Source organism: Giraffa tippelskirchi, chromosome 7 (assembly GCF_054371585.1).
Source record: "Giraffa tippelskirchi isolate mGirTip1 chromosome 7, T2T-mGirTip1v1.2.pri, whole genome shotgun sequence".
NCBI lineage: Eukaryota > Metazoa > Chordata > Mammalia > Artiodactyla > Giraffidae > Giraffa > Giraffa tippelskirchi.
In genome coordinates, this window is record NC_137281.1 from 46,651,556 (window position 1) to 46,666,896 (window position 15,341).

Consider the following 15,341-nt stretch of genomic DNA (forward strand, 5'->3'; position numbering starts at 1 on the left):
ACTTCTCTGGCAGCAGGGGGCAGAAAGAGAGAGTGGCTGGATTTAGGGGAGGGGAAGGAGTAGCCAAAGCGAGGGATGGGGACACCGGTTTTTTCCTCTCAAGCATGAGTAGAGAGGCCAGTTCCTGACCCACCCCACCCAGGGCGGTGGGCAGAGAGAGGGTCAGAGCCCTGAGTTCCCTTCCTCACCTCACCACTTTCCCCAAGAGGGCACAGCCTATGGGCGGGGCCTGGGGTGGGGGCGTGAGCAGGGGCGGGGCTTGGCGAGCAGGGGCGGGGCCTGAGCGTCCGCTCCCTCCGCAGCAATGCACGGGTCCCGTCCTGAGGAAGTGGTTGACCACAGGCTCACGGAGCGCGAGTGGGCGGAAGAGTGGAAGCATCTCAATAATGTGAGTGTCCAGGCTGAGGCCACGGAGTACTGCAGCCACTCCCAGGCGCCCTGCTCAACCTGCAGGGGCGGAAGGGGCAGGCCGCTGTGCACTCTCTAGGCCCTGTGCCCGTGCCTCCGCTTCCCCTGCACTCCTGGCCAGCCCTCAGAACACTCCCCCCGGGCCCCCATGGACTGTCTCCCTAAGGAAAGTCCCTTGGTCATGAGGGCTGGACCCCTTCAACACCATTTTCAGGGTCATGCCTGCCCCGCATCCTTTTGGGGAAGGGAGCCCAAGAGAAGGGCAGTCCCCAGAGCCCCGCTGACCCCTCTGCTCCACGGGGCAGACCACAACTCCAGGGCTGCAAGGAGAGCCCCAGCTCTGGGTCTGGACAGTCTCCCCACCAGTGGGAGTCCCGGGTGCCTCCCCAGCCCTTGCCCAGATGCTCAGGGATCTTTCGCGGCAGCAGAAATGTGTTTTCAAGCCGATGCCTCGAGAGCCGCGGGCAGTCCATGCAGTCAGGCAGACCAGGCTGGAGTGTGGGACAGTGTCCCAGCTGTCCTCCTCCATGCAGCTCACCCACCCTGCGTACTCACAGCTCCTGAACTGCATCATGGACATGGCTGAGAAGACGCGGCGGTCGCTGACCGTGCTGCGCCGCTGCCAGGAGGCTGACCGCGAGGAGCTCAACCACTGGATCCGGCGCTGCAGCGACGCGGCAGAGGACAGCAAGAAGGGCCCCGGGCCGACCGCCCGGCCCCTCGGCAGCTCCGCGGGCACAGAGGGCGCTCAGCTAGGTGCGCTGGGGGGCATGTGTCAGGCTGGTGCAGGGGGACCAGGGGCCAGGCCATCACTGATCATGGCCCTGCAGGGAAATAGCACCCAAACCGCCCCACCTGGAAAAGAGGGGTCTTCTGCTGCACAGACACTGCCTGACCTGCAGGGAGGCCCAGTTCTTGGTTCCAATGGGACAGAGACTCGGCACTGGGAGGGCCCCGGGGGCCTGATGACCATGGAACCTGAGAGAGGCCCATCTCGGCCCAGCTCCCAGTCAAATCCAAGGCCCATTGCCCCCGACAGTCTCCCTTCATGACCTTGCCCTGTTCCCCCTTCCACCAGCTTCAGAGACAGGGTTTCCCGCATGTGTACCTCAGGGACCCCCAAGATCACTCCCACACCCTGCCCCCAGGGCCCACCTGGGCATGGCCCTATCTTGTGTGTGATGCTGGTGCCCCTGTGTTTCAGACATCCCCCGGGAGTTCATGCCTCGGGCCCTGTCCAGCTACATGCCCGAGGAGATCTGGAGGAAGGCAGGTGAGTGGGGATGTCCTGGGGCCCCAGACTCTCCCGCCCTCCCCATATGCCGGAGGGGCCCAGCAGAGCCTTCCCAGGCCTGCTGACCCACTCTCCACCCTCCAGGGCGTGGCACTCTGCACACAGTAGAGGGCAGGCTTTGGAGACTCCCCCACAACCATGCCTGGCTGCCCGCCCCGGGAATGTGGGCAGGGGAGACCCAGCTGGGATGGCCCACGAGACGAACAGCCCGAGGTGTCCTTTTCAGAGGAGGCGGTGAATGAGGTGAAGCGGCAGGCAATGTCAGAGCTGCAGAAAGCCGTGTCTGATGCTGAGCGCAAGGCCCACGAGCTCATCAGCACAGAGCGGGCCAAGATGGAGCGGGCCCTGGCTGAGGCACGGCGGCAGGCCTCCGAGGACGCCCTCACTGTGGTCAACCAGCAGGAGGACTCCAGCGAGGTAGGGCCGCGTCCCACCCCCGCCCCCAGTCCAGGGCGCCACCCTGGCTCCACCACCTCCCAGCCACGTGACCTTGGGCAGCCCTGGGGCCTCTTGACTCCACGTGGCCTGGTGAGCTGGATCCTGTGGGTGTCCCTATTGTATAGATGTGGAAACTGAGGCCTCCAGAGAGTGGCTGGTTCGCCCCAGGTCACTCCCCAGCAAATGGTGGGACCGTTGTTCAAACCCAGGCTGGCTGATGCCAAAGCCCATGATCTCTCTGACCCCTGAAAGCAGAAGGGTGCGCTAGTCACTGTCCTGGCACCTGTGTGTTGCTGGACTGGTCCAAAGGGGCGGGTGGGAACCCTGGGTGACCACATACATTCTCTCTTTGTCTGAGAATGGCTTGGAAGGCAGAGAGATGAAGAGGAGGGTGTGGCCCTCTCCAGGGGCCCCTGGACTGTCTTCAAGGAGGGCACTTCTCCAAAATCCCCTGGGCCTGTCTGTGCTGGGCCGGCCCTGAGAAGGAATGAGGAGATGACTACCGGTCAGGTGGTGCCCGTGTGCATCTCTTTTCCACTGCGCTCTCAGCTGGAACAGACAGAACTGACGGTCTGAGGGGCCAAGGGAGCAGGGACACAGAAGGATGGACTGTGCTGCTTCAGGCCATGGACATGCATGGGGGGGCAGTGGATGTCAGGGAAGCCCACAACCAGGGCCGTCTGTCCAGGCAGTCCTGGAGGGAGTGAGCCGGCAGGAATGCAGGGAGCAGTGAGGGCAGGAGCTGGGGGCACACCTGCAGAGGGTGGCTAGCAGGAGGCTCGGGAGGCTACCTGAGCACGTGGGCCTTCCTCCCAGGGCGGCTTGGCTTCCCCACCCTACAGCCCACGCTGCTGCCTCCGGCCTTTCAAAGATAGAATCCATGCCCACCTTCTGCTCACGTGGGTGGCTGGGGTCATTGCTTGTTCCACAAAAAAGGAACAGAGGCCCAGTGGTAGAGAAAGTACTTCAGCAGCTATGGGCACTCACCGCCCCTTTACTCTGCCCAGGCTGTGACATTCTGGTATCAAAGTCCTGGCAGTGCCAGGAGGGATTCCTGAAAGAGAGCGAAGGGGCCATGGCATACCATGAACCTGTCTGGGGTGGGCTGGGGTGGTGGGAGCCTGTCCCCCCAGAGTGGCCCAGCCAAGGGGCCATGTCTGCAGAGGGTTACCTGCGAGCCTGGTAGCGTTGAGTTTTTTTCTCTTCTTGCTTGGTGATGCCATGGCTGGGTTTGAGCCGGTGTGTTTGGAGCGTGTGTCTGGTCTGCAGCTGGGTGGGTGCTCGGGGGATACAGGGGGTGAGCCCGGGCCACCCTGATCGTCCCCCCTCACCTCCAGAGCTGCTGGAATTGCGGGCGCAAGGCCAGCGAGACGTGCAGCGGTTGCAACGCGGCCCGCTACTGCGGCTCCTTCTGCCAGCACAAGGACTGGGAGAAGCACCACCATGTGTGCGGACAGAGCCTGCAGGGCCCTGCGGCCGCCGTAGCTGAGCCTGTGCCTGGACAGTCCGACGCCGCCACAGGCCTGGGCCCCTGCCTGCCCCCGGCCGCCGCCAGCCCCAGTGAGGCGGGCTCCACCGGGCCTTCCCGCCCCGGCTCCCCTGGCCCACCCGGCCCCCTGGACGCAGCGCCCCGCTGACCCGCCAGGACCTGATGCCCATCAAACTGCCCAGCCCCGCCCGGCCCGCAGGATGTGCACCCGGACCTGGGAGCCGACCATGGGAGTCACCGCTGCTACTGCTTCTCTCCAAAAGAAAACAGAACCAACAAGACTGCATCCACACGACTTCCTCAGCTACCTGACGATCACGCCTCGACCTCCTCCGAATCCTCAGAAACCGCCCGCTGAACTTTAGGCGGCGGATGGACGCCGGCCAGAGGTGACCGGCTTGTCCACACCTGCCTCTCCCTCCCTATCTCGCTCTCTGTCTTGTTTTGCTCTCTTTATGACTTTCACATACTTTCTCTTCAATGAAAAAAACGAATTGTTTGGTGGCTTCTATTTTCATTGAAGAATTTTGGGGGACTTTGTTGCAAGAGAGCTACTCAGAAATGGACAAAGAAAACTGGGTTTTTCTCCCCTTGCCTGATTCAAAAGGGAAAAGGAAAACTGTTCTTTCCTAGCCAGAGATCCAAGCCGCCAGTTCACGGAAACTGCCCCAGGGTGTGTGGCCAATGCGGTGAGGCTCGTGAGAAAGATGTCAGACTCAAGTCGTAATTTTTCATTTCAGATTTTTTTCTCCTTTAATGTCAAATTCTTTGGCTTTAAGTAGAAATCCAAAAAGTTTTTTAAAAAAAAGAAAAAAAAAAGATAAAGGAAGCATGCTGCAGTCCATGGGGTTGCAAAGAGTTGGACACGACTGAGCGACGGAAATGAACTGAACTGAAAGGAAGCATACCTGTAAACTACCTTGCCAGCTAGCTAGCCAAGGACGCCGGACACACCTCTGCTCCAAAGGAAATCCAAAAAACATACACAAGATGTCAAAATCCAAAATTTTGTTGTCACTGCCAAAGGATGTTTTTCACTGTTTTCCTCCATGCCTGGGCTTGTTCCAATGTCCGTCTTTTCTCTTGCTTTGAGTCTGTCTAGGGGGCGATGGGGTATTGGGGTTTGGAGTGTCTTGTCCAACAGGAAGCAACTTCTTTCTTTTCAACTCCATGGCAGCGCCTCCACTGGGGCCGGGTGGGGTGGACAGTGAGGCCCTCAGCACCCACACGTGAGTGTGAGTGTGTGTGTGCATGTGCCCTGGGACACGCCCAGCATGCATCTGCACATGCACAGGAAGGGTATCTTGTCTGTCCTCACACCCTCTGTGAATTTCCATAACATTTCATCCTTTCCACTTGTGAAAAAAGTGCTAATGTGTCCTTCTGAGAGAGAATATAATTCCGAGACAAAACTGTGACAATCTTTCGGGTTGATTCTCGACTGCTTTTCCGAGCACGAGGAGACAGCCACCATGCCTTCCACTGCTGCTTCTCCTCGTCCTCCTCTACCTCTGCTGCCCACTACACGAGCCTGCCGTCCAGCTCGTCTCTCCGTACCAGCCCCCATGTTTCCTGCAGCCCCTCTCCTGTCTTCACACTTTTGCAGAAAAAGGAAAAAAAAAAAACCCCACAAAGAAAAGCAATTTGCCCTCCCTGCACCTTCTGGAGACTTGACCAGCTGTATATAACCCTGCATTTTTGTCCAGCTGTTCCTCAGGGGATGGTCTCTCTGAAGTCCCCACCCCACAACTCACCCTGACCCCCATCCCACTCGCTCCCCCAGCGATCTCAAGGAGGAAATAAAGGAATAAGGAAATTCTGATCTGTACTCAGTGGGAGAACAAACAGCAGACACGTTCTCTGATCGGGGTTTTACTGCATGGCTGTAAGAAGTTCTAGGACTGGAGTGCAATAGTGACCAGCTACTGAAACCCAGAGCCCAGGGGCCTGCCGAGAGGCAAGAAGTCAATGGTATACGATAATGTGAATGTATATAGTCCTTGCAGAGGTCCAAATGATGATATTCATGATGATGATAATGAAGAAGAGATGTTTGCCAAATAAAAAATTAAGAGAAACCATGGAAGTATGTAAAGCATAGGAACTAGGTTTTCAGAGAAATCTGAACTGTGGTCCTCCAGGCAGTGATGTGTGTGTTGATCACTGTTACTTTCCAGAGTTGTGAGAACTTATCCTTTGAGTACTGAGAGGAAGGACTCCATCCAGTCCCCACAGACCAGGTGCTGTCTGAACCCTACCTGGCAGGAGCCCTAACTCTGACCGCCCAGCTAGACCTCTCACCCTCCAGAAAGCCTGTGGGCTGCACAGGGCTGCCTGCCTCTCAGAGGCTCGCTTCTGTGGGTTTCAGAAGAGCAGGAGCCATGTGGGATTCAGGCTGTCGTGAGGTGCCTGTCACGTGTGCAGTCTGCTCTCTTACAAGCGCTGAACCTGTTAGAACGGCAGTTTCGCATGAGCTATGATGTAGGCCCACCTCCCCTTGGCCTCTGTTCCTATGAGGTTGCAGGTAGGCAGGCGCAGGTGGTGCCCAGGGCAGCCCAGGGTCTGGTGGGGGTGGGGGGATCCGACATCAGGACTACAGGGGAGGCGGGTGGTCTTGGCTGGCCTCTGCTCCTCTTTGAAGACAGGCAGGCATGCCAGGGGTGGTAGCACATTGGCCAGCTGGTGGCGTCAGTGCAGACCAGCCTGCAGGGCCAGACCACAGGCTGAGGGTCTGAGATGGGGCAGCCCCTCCCACCCAGTTGTTGGGAAGAGGTCGCTGCAAGCCCACTGGGAAAGGTTCTCTTCCTGGTGTGGCCCCCACACCTGTATCTCATACACCAAGACCTGCTGCTGGCCGGGGCTGCAGAAGCCTCGCGTGAGGGGCCAGCCAGGGGCCGACAGATGGAGCCCCTGCCGGCAGAGAGTGTCCACAGGGTCAGAGGGTGGTGGCCGGGTGGGCAGCACAGTCAAAGGCTGAGGCCCAGAGTGGGAGGGAGGGGGCGTCCCAGTGGGTGCCGTGTCAGGAGATCCCAAAGGTGTGGGCCGGGTCACACAAAGCAGGCCTCCTCCGTGCCCTGGGAGCCTGTTTCTGTTAGTCGTGCCCTGGGAGCCTGTTTCTGTTAGTCGCTGTATTCAAGCCCTGCTTGAAAAGGCAAACTCAGAATGAGTAGCCCTGGTGGGAGGGGGACTGGGGGTCCTTGTTTTCCTGCAGTTTGCATCTGCGGCAGCTGCCTTAAGCAGAGAGGACGTCTGGACAGAAGGGGCCCTACCTCCTCTCTCTGCCCCGAGGCCGTCCTACCCTGCTACCCCTGGCTTCTCTGGCGGTTGGCACGTGTGCGGAGATCTCCTCCCAGGAGGCCCAGGTTGGACACGCTGGTGACCCCAAAGCTCTGTGGGATGCAGCTGTTGGCAGAGCCTCCCTCCACGCAAGTCAGACCGAAACAGCAGCTTTACCCCTGTTCTGAGGCCAGAGCGAGGACAGGAGAGCAGAGAGAGCTGGGTGGCAGCCACACCAGGGAGGATGGAAAGGCCAGGGTGGCAGATGCTGGCCCGGGCCCCCTGACTCCCGTGTAGAAAGCCCCTGGTGTGAGGCCCTTCGACCTTGCCCAGACCCTGTGCTCTCTGGCCATTCTTCTAGGATATGTCACTGTCCCCAGGTGGTGGCTACGGGTATTCTGTTGGCAAAGACCGGTGCCCCCCCATTCCCTGTGTGGACAGGCTGGCATACCCCAGACCCCATCAGAATCAGGAGACTTCCTGTCCCCATGGCCCACCAGGACCAAAGGAAAGCCTTGGGTGCTACAGGGCAGAGAGGAGAGCTGGAGAAAGCCTCAGGGCCGGGAGGGTACGGTAGGACAGAGGAGCCGGCCTTCTGGGAAGGGGCCAGGAGAGAGGTCAGGACCGGCCCTGACTCCTTCCTATTCACCAGTTCTTCCAAATACATCCTCAAAAGGACACCAGAGTCCAGGCCCTGGCACCACCCACCTTGCCTGACCCAGCTCTATACCACGTGTGTCTGCCCATTGTTTTGCCCATCCCTTCAGCCTATCTGTAAATTATCTATTGATTCTTTTATCAGTTCATCCCTCTGACCAATCCAGTCACCTCTCTGGCCATCCAGTCTCTCACCCATCCATCTGTCCGTCTGTCAATTACTCTTTGTCACCTGGTCCCCCATTCACCCTTCCACCATCCGCCCATCTGCACGCCACGCATGTGTCTCCATCTAACCCACACAACCACGCCTCAGTCCATCCCCAGCCAGGACCCAGTGTAGCACCAACACCCTCAGTGACCCAAAGCCACCTTGGCCATCCCCTCTCAGTGCCCCTCCCATGGATCCAGGCCTGCTCCAGGGACAGACCAGGTTCTATTACAGTCATTGTGGGCAGATTGGACCGATGCTGTAGCAACAGCTCTGGCCACTCTGGGCCCGCCTGGCAAGTGTGGTGGCCTTGGGCCAGGAGAGGTGCTGGAGGCAGCCCACACAGCTGCTCAGGGGCCCTGTGACCAGGGCCATCCGTCAGGGAGGCACATTCCCTGGCAAGACTTGGACACTGCTGGGGGCTGATCGGGGGGCGGGGGGAGGTGCCTGCTGCTTTCCTTGTAACTAGGGGTCACTGCCCGGAGGCGTCCCCAGGAAGGGAGGGAGACAAAGCCGCAAGCTAGCTGGCACCAGACACCAGGGCTCCTGGAGCCCCTTCTCCGGGTGCTCATTGTTGGCTCTACCTTCCCCCCTCACCTGTCTTCCATCTGGGGTTCTCAGAGCTGGGAGTGAGCCCCTCAGAGATGGAGAGCAGAGAAGGAGCCCCGCCCAGGCTGATGAGGCCGGCATTCCCAGGACCCTGGAGGCCTAGTGCAGCCCCCACCCCATCTCTCCCTGGCCCCTGCGGCCACACACCTGCCTCCAGGCCCCCACGGCCCACAGATATCTTCCAGTACCCCCTCCCCCCACCAGATTCGTCCTGCTGGCAGAGAAGGAGGCGGAGGAGTCGAGGGGCCTGGACGCCCCACAAGGAGGAGGCCTGGGGAGCCGGCTAGAGCAACCCATATCACCCGAAGTGTTCCAGAAAACTCCGTCTGCTTGCTTCCTGTTCTTTTCATTTCAATTAAGTCGGCCCCTGGGGCGCCTCACCAGAGACCCCTACAGCAGTAATGCAACATCGGGGACTCAATAGGAGCCCAACCTTAAACGTTTGAATGCAGGGCTAGGGGCCCAGCCAGGCCGGCCTCTGTGGGTGAGGGGCTTGGGCAGTGGGAGCCAGGCCGGGCACAGCCACACACAGCCTGGTGGGGATGGAATGACTGTCCACTTCCTCTTCTTTTTATCTCACGCTATGTGTTAATTTTCCCAAAGGGGTCGGGCGGTCTTCCTCGGTGCTGGGCGGGGTCCTAGCGGCTGCCCTCCCATGCCCCCCATCTCTCTGTTCGAGGCCCCGTGGGTTCTGTGTCATGGAATAAAGCTGCCATTCGCCAACACGGGCTCCGTGTCTCCTTGAGTGTCCGGCGACTCTGTCTATGCCCACTTCACACAGATTTGTGTGGGGGCCTTCTCGGGGCCAGGCAAGAGGGACAAGACCCTGCCCCATGAGGGTGGATGAACATGTGACGCAGGGTGGGAGTGTCAGTGGGACGGGGCAGATGACTTGCCTCCTGAGTTCTGGCCAAGGGGTGGGGATGGTGAACACTCGAAGGTGTGTCCTCGAGGTGGTTGGGACGACCTCGACTTCAAGGCTTCAAGGGCCCGAGCACCCCTCCCTGTGGCCGTGTGGGCAGCTTCCACAAGCTCTGAGGATGGACGCCGAGGGAAGGAACACCTTGACCCCAAAGAGCCAGGATGCCCCTGCCGTAGTGTCCCGGCTCACAGGGCAGGTCCTGCCCAGAGCGGGTGTCCTGGGCTAGGGCTCCAGGCTTGGGGGCGGTCCTGGGAGGAGGCTGTTATTAATACTCCAGCCCAGCCTGGAACATGGTGTATTCTGAACGGCGTCACTGGAAAGGCCAGCGTGGGGGCGAGCCTGTCCCCACGCCAGGTGGCTGGCAGGAGCCCGAGCGGGCCTGGTGTGTCAGCAGTGCCGGCACAGAGGGGATGACAGCAATTTTCCATTGCAGAGGTCTGAGCTCAGAGGAGCCTGCCGGGCCAGGCCGGAGTCCAGCCGGCCCTTGGCTTGGACACAGCCGCCATGCTGTCCCTCACCCATGTGGAGGTAGAGGGAGGCACCCGGGCCAGAGCCCCTTCATGGAGTCTCGGCCCCCAAGTGAGGGAAGCTGACTGCCCTGAGCTGTGAGAGAGAGACCAGTGGCAGCCGCACTTCTGTCCTCATCCACCAGCCTTGGGCCAGGGCCATGTCCTCAGTGTTGCCCTTGAGGCACTCTGGCCAGCCGGGGTGGGGGGAACCTGGGGACGTGTGCCTTACACAGGACCAACAGAGGCCTGTGCACTGCGGCCACAAGAGGGAGCAATCAGGAGGGCTTCCTGGAAGCAGCGGCACAGTGGCAATAGTGCCTCGGGGGCCTCAGACATGCAAGTGCATGAAGCCATGTGCAGCCAAGGGGAGAAGAGCTGTCGCAGGCAGGAGGGCTGGGACCTAGGAGGCCATGCCTTTAGGCTGACAGCCAGCTCAGGGCCTGGGGGGTGGAGGGGGGACAATGCAGGCTTAGTTCAGCTTCCCCAGAGGTGAGAACAGAGCCAAGAGGAGAAAGGCAGCCACAGCACACGCCTCGTCCTCCCACCTGTGGCCCCTAAGGTCCACAGGCTTCAGCTCTCCTGTCACCCAGCTCCACATCCCAGGGAAGAGACCCCAAGTGGTCCAACAGGGACCTACCAGCTATGGCCTGGAGGGTGCAATACGGGCTGGGTGAGCACACACTCAGGAGGATGCCATACCAGGGAGAGAATAGGCCAGAGCAGCTGCTGGGAGGGGAGACCGGAAACCAGGGCACCCAGGGACACGGGCCTGCAGCCGCCCTTGAGGAGAGTGAGGAGAAGAGGCCAGGATTTGACAAGCTGCCGTCAAGCCCCCAGTATCCAGGCCTGATCTGCACAGGCCTGCAGTTTCATAAGGGTTCCCACCTAAAAGCTAGGGTTGAGGGGGAGGGTCTGTGGGGGATCCAGGGGGGTCAAGAGAAGGGACATCTCTCCCCTGGCCCAGGACCCCGCTCTGCGGGACCTCTGACCCCGTGGCACCCAACCCCCACTCCCAGACCTTTGTTCAAGCTGTTCCCTCCACCCAGGCCACACTCGCCTCGGCTCTGCCTGACCCAATCTGTGAAGGCCGGCTCAAACGCCACCTCCTCCGGGAAGCCTGCTCTGACCCCCATGCCCCACTTTCGCTTCTGCCCACTCGGGTAACTTGCTCGTGCCTGTGTCCTCCTAACGGTGGTCGACCACTGGAGGCATGACACAGCAAGGCATGTGGACAACAGCCCCGTAGACAACCCCGTGGACAACAACTCCTGCATCCTGGCGGATGAGGCTGAGCTGTGGGGGGGTGGACCTCCCAGCCCCACCTCAGCTGCACCCTCTCCACCTCGAGTGTCCCAGAAGGGCCGCCCCACGAGGAAGAAGGGCCCGCGGTGGGGGTCTGGCCTCTGATCCCTCAGGCCCCGGAAGCCAGGGTGGAGGCTTGGCCCCAGCCAGGAGACTGCTGAAGCCTCTAGTGGGAACACCTGGCCTGGTGAGGGCGGGCTTAAAACCTGGGAGGGCGCGGGCAGGTGCTGGCGTGGAGTGAGCCTGGAAGCCTGGCCTGCCCCATACCCCTGCTGCCATGTGGCCCTTCCTCAGCCACGCCCTCTTCCCTCCCCCTACTGAGGCCTGGCTCCAGAGAGCTTCCTCAGACCCCGAGGCCCAGGGCTGGGGGGCTTGGAGCCCAGCCGAGAAGACCCGTCTGGGCCCAGGGGCTGGCGAGGAGGAGGAGGAGACAGGGGAAGCTGAGGAAAAGGATGAGGAAGATGCTGGCTTCCTGCTGTCTCTCTTGGAGAGGGAGGGCCTGGCTGAGTGCCCAGTGCCTGACCAGGTAACCACTGAACAGAACACCTGGGGGAAGTCAGCAGGATCTTGGGAACTGGGGGAACCTGGTGCCTGAGGCCGGGGGATAGACTGCTGCAGCTCTGCCTCCAGGGGTCAGAGGGCCACTGTCACCCACCTGTAGGAGGGTGTAGGGACACCCACCACACACAGGCTGGAGAGGCCTCTGTGTGTTGGGGTGGATAAAAGGGGCTTCCTGCAGGCCCAGGTCCTCATGGCTTACCTCTCCCCTCTGAGGAGCCCCCAGCAGGACCTGAGGACAGGCAGGCCCATTGCCTCTGTCCTCGCTCCAGGGAAGCCTGGGGGCCGTCCCACCTCGAGGCTCAGCTGGGGCCGTGTGCTGGCAGGAGCTGGAGGCCATCAAACTGAAGCTGTGGGCCATGGAGCAGGCCCAGGGGCTGGAGCTGCCCGGGATACAGGACCTGGAGGAAGGAGAGGAAGCTGCCGGGGCCCTGCTGGCCAGGCAGCTACTGAGTCCTGAGACAGGTAGGAGCTGGCGGGCCAGGCCGACCCCTGTCCTGGGCCATGGGCCTGAGTCCTTGGTCGCGTGGCTCTGTGCCCCCTTTCCTGGTAAATTGGGATGGCTGCAAGCTCCCAGGGTGAGGCTGGGGTTTCCATGAGGTCCAGCCTGTCAGTGGAGCCTTCTGGATACACCCCAAGGGGTGGTCTTCCCCAAGAGCCCGCAAGAGATACAGGTGCACCTCTTCCTGGAGGAGTGAGGACTGAACCACCCAGGTGGGGCGCCTGCCCTTAGCAGCTGCCGGGAGCCCCCTGCCCAGGACAAGCCCCTGGTCCTAAAGCCCCTCTTTCCACAGACAGCCCCCTGGAGAAGGCGGAGGCTGACCACAGATCCATCTACGTGGGCAATGTGAGTGAGGGGAGGAAGGCGACTACAGCCCCCTCCTGGCTGAGAGGATTAAAGGAAGGGTGAAGGGCCGCGTTTCAGGGGCAGACTCCAAAGCCACACAGGCCTGCAAGGGAGAGACAGGAGGGGCGTCTGATGAAGGGGCGTCCCCAAGAGGGAGCGGAGGCCCTTTGTGGTCAGACCCACTGTGGCCTGGGTTGGGGGTCTGATGAGGGGACATCCCCAAGAGGGAGTACAGACCCTTTGTGGTCAGACCCACTGTGGCCTGGGTGGGGGATCCCATGAGGGGGCATCCTCAAGAGGGAGTGTGGACCTTTTTGGGCAGACCCACTGTAGCCTGGGATTTGGGGTTTCCACATGCAGCCTCCTGGTGGGCAGATCACTGGCAACAAATTCCACTCAGAAAAGCCACACCCCCTGCCTAGGCCAGTGAACTTGGGGAGCGTTCCTCTGGGTATCCAGTCCCCTCCTCCAACAGGGGTGGGGGACAGAGGCCCAGGCTACTAACCCCCCCACCCCGGGGCCCAATCAACCCCTCTCTACCAAGAAAACGTGCTGCAGGAGCCCCTGGGAGGGGGAGGCCGGTGCACAAGGCCCCCCACACCATGGCCCGTGCCTGGCAGGTGGACTATGGGGGCACAGCCCAGGAGCTGGAGGCCTATTTCAACCACTGCGGGGAGATCCACCGGGTCACTATCCTGTGCGACAAGTTCTCTGGACACCCCAAGGGGTCAGTGCGGGGCCTCGGGGAGGGGACCTCAAGGAAGGGCCCAGTGCCCGGGGAGGACAGCCGTGCCTGGGTAAGCATTGCCCTCACCGGCCTCTGCTCCATCCCAGCTATGCCTACATAGAGTTTGCCACCAAGAGCTCGGCCCAGGCCGCAGTGGAGCTGGACAAGAGCATCTTTCGAGGCCGGGTCATCAAGGTGTGTGTCATTGTAAGGCGAGGGGGTGAGGCAGGTGGCAAGGACACACAGCTGCACCAGCCTGGCCCTTTGCCAGTCTCTGGTGTTTGGGCACATCTGCTGGACTGCAAGGGGAAGCTTCCTTCCTGACCCAGACCCCACCTGCAGGGGGAGATGTTGGCTTGACCGAGGCTGTGGCTGGACTGTTGTGGCCTAAGTGAGGATCTTGAGACAATTGGGACCAGGATAGGGTCTGATGCCTCAGGCAGCCTCGTGCCCTGTGGCCGCCAGGTCCTGGTGGGTGCTAGGGCCTATGTTCACCTGCCTAAGAGCCTTCAGCAGGGAAACCCAGGAAGGCTTCCCGGAGGCAGCTTTAGCCTTGGTCTCGGCTAGGAGTGGGGAGGAGGATATAAGAACAGAGATCTCAGGAGGACTTGGCCTTTGTTTCCAGGTGCTTCCCAAAAGGACCAATTTACCAGGGATCAGTTCCACGGACCGCGGAGGCCTTCGAGGACACCCAGGGGCCAGAGTGGGATCCTTCCCCCACAGCGGCCTCCAAGGCGGGGCCCGCTTCAGACCACGAGGGCGGAGCCGGTGGGCGGGGCCCTGGGAGGGCGGGGCCCGGTTGGAGGGCGGACCCCTGAGAGGGCGGGGCCTGGCGGGCGGGCGGGGCCTGGGGGGCGGGCGGGGCCTGGGGGGCGGGCGGGCGGGGCTCGTGGGCGGAGCTCTGGAGGCCGCTCACCTCTCATTCTCCTTCCCAAAGGGGGCGTGGACGATTCTCACCGTGGTTTTCTCCGTATTGAAGCGAGGACCGGAGTTTGAGAGTGGGGTTTGCTGCTGGGTCCAGGAATCAACAGCGATGCTCCTAAGATAACTTTCCCGCCCCCTTCATTCCGCTAGAGGACTGCCGGACCCCACCGAGGCCACCGTGCATGGGGCGGGGCACAGGGTGGGCCTGGCGCGGAGTCCAGTCGGGGCTGTGGAGGGCATGGGACGAAGCTGTGGGCAGGTGAGGTCCGGGCACCACGGGGTCCGCGCCGGCTCGACTTACTCAGGGATGTTCCACTAATGCCTTTTATAGAAAAGTAGAAATACGTGTCTTACTGGTAAAGCATAAATTATTAAACTTGAATATTTTTTAAAAGCACATGGCAAGTATCCCCTTTATTCGCCTCACTTGGACGCTGTTTCCTCAGGTGCAGTGAAAGCAGTTGATGGGTGACTCAGTCTGAGATGCACGCTAACGGCCAAGGGGCAGCCCCCTCACACCGTAGGGGTAAGCTGTCGCTGTGTCTTCACCCCAGGTCTGGGGGCCTCCGGGACACATGCTCACCCCATGACGAGTGACAGAGGGAGGGTGCACCTGGTACAGGCCGGCCCTGGTGAGACCTGAATGCAAAGGTTTCCATGCTGGGCCCCCTGCCTGGGCCCCGACCCCCCTCCCCAGACTGATGCCCCACTTTCTCCCTGGAGGGGCAGTGTGCACTGATTACGCTCAGCTCAGAGAAGGAAATGGCAACCCACTCCAGTGTTCTTGCCTGAAGAATCCCAGGGACGGCGGAGCCTGGTGGGATGCCGTCTATGGGATCGCAGAGAGTCGGACACGACTGAAGCGACTTAGCAGCAGCAGCAGAGTTGAAAGGAAGCTGTGGGTCTGGGCTGCAGACATACTCCGTCTCTGCCTTAAGTAACTAAAAAACCTCCCCCTGGGCTTCTCTAAAGCAACCCTCTTTGCCTTGTAATCTTTCAGTTATCAGCTCCTCAAGTTTCGAACACAGCTGCTCTGGGGCTCCAAGCCCCAAAGGTCCCCATTCCCTGGTGTCCCCTTTACAGCAACAGCATTCTCTCGGGAGGGCAAGTAGGCCTCTGCTCTCCATCCACATGTCCATCAAGCCAGGTTCACATTCCCCAGCTGATCAG

At 60.8% G+C, this 15,341-nt stretch overlaps 2 protein-coding genes across 13 annotated transcripts in view; both read left to right on the forward strand.

Moving 5' to 3' along the window:
• Positions 1 to 5,707, forward strand: part of CBFA2T3 (CBFA2/RUNX1 partner transcriptional co-repressor 3) — a 77,748-nt gene extending 72,041 nt beyond the window's left edge. For all 12 annotated transcript variants that reach the window (XM_081511936.1, XM_081511938.1, XM_081511937.1 and 9 more), the window contains 5 exons: positions 303 to 388; positions 966 to 1,164; positions 1,613 to 1,681; positions 1,929 to 2,119; positions 3,478 to 5,707. In XM_081511936.1, the coding sequence (XP_081368062.1) occupies positions 303 to 388; positions 966 to 1,164; positions 1,613 to 1,681; positions 1,929 to 2,119; positions 3,478 to 3,777 (845 nt within the window). In that variant the 3' untranslated portion in view covers positions 3,778 to 5,707. The remainder of the gene's footprint in view (positions 1 to 302; positions 389 to 965; positions 1,165 to 1,612; positions 1,682 to 1,928; positions 2,120 to 3,477) is intronic.
• A 5,685-nt stretch (positions 5,708 to 11,392) lies between these two features.
• Positions 11,393 to 14,224, forward strand: PABPN1L (PABPN1 like, cytoplasmic). Its single transcript, XM_081510722.1, has 7 exons — positions 11,393 to 11,641; positions 12,000 to 12,138; positions 12,468 to 12,520; positions 13,141 to 13,247; positions 13,355 to 13,442; positions 13,873 to 14,015; positions 14,185 to 14,224. The coding sequence occupies exons 1-7, from the start codon at positions 11,393 to 11,395 to the stop codon at positions 14,222 to 14,224; spliced, it is 819 nt and encodes a 272-aa protein (XP_081366848.1).
• The last annotated feature ends 1,117 nt before the right edge of the window (positions 14,225 to 15,341 follow it).

Bases quoted from the DNA above. Each gene is read 5' to 3' on its own strand.
- PABPN1L (XM_081510722.1), top strand. From the start codon at position 11,393: ATGTGGCCCTTCCTCAGCCACGCCCTCTTCCCTCCCCCTACTGAGGCC. The intron at 11,642-11,999 runs GTAACCACTGAA...GTGTGCTGGCAG, and splicing joins AGTGCCCAGTGCCTGACCAG to GAGCTGGAGGCCATCAAACT. The intron at 13,443-13,872 runs GTGTGTGTCATT...CTTTGTTTCCAG, and splicing joins TTCGAGGCCGGGTCATCAAG to GTGCTTCCCAAAAGGACCAA.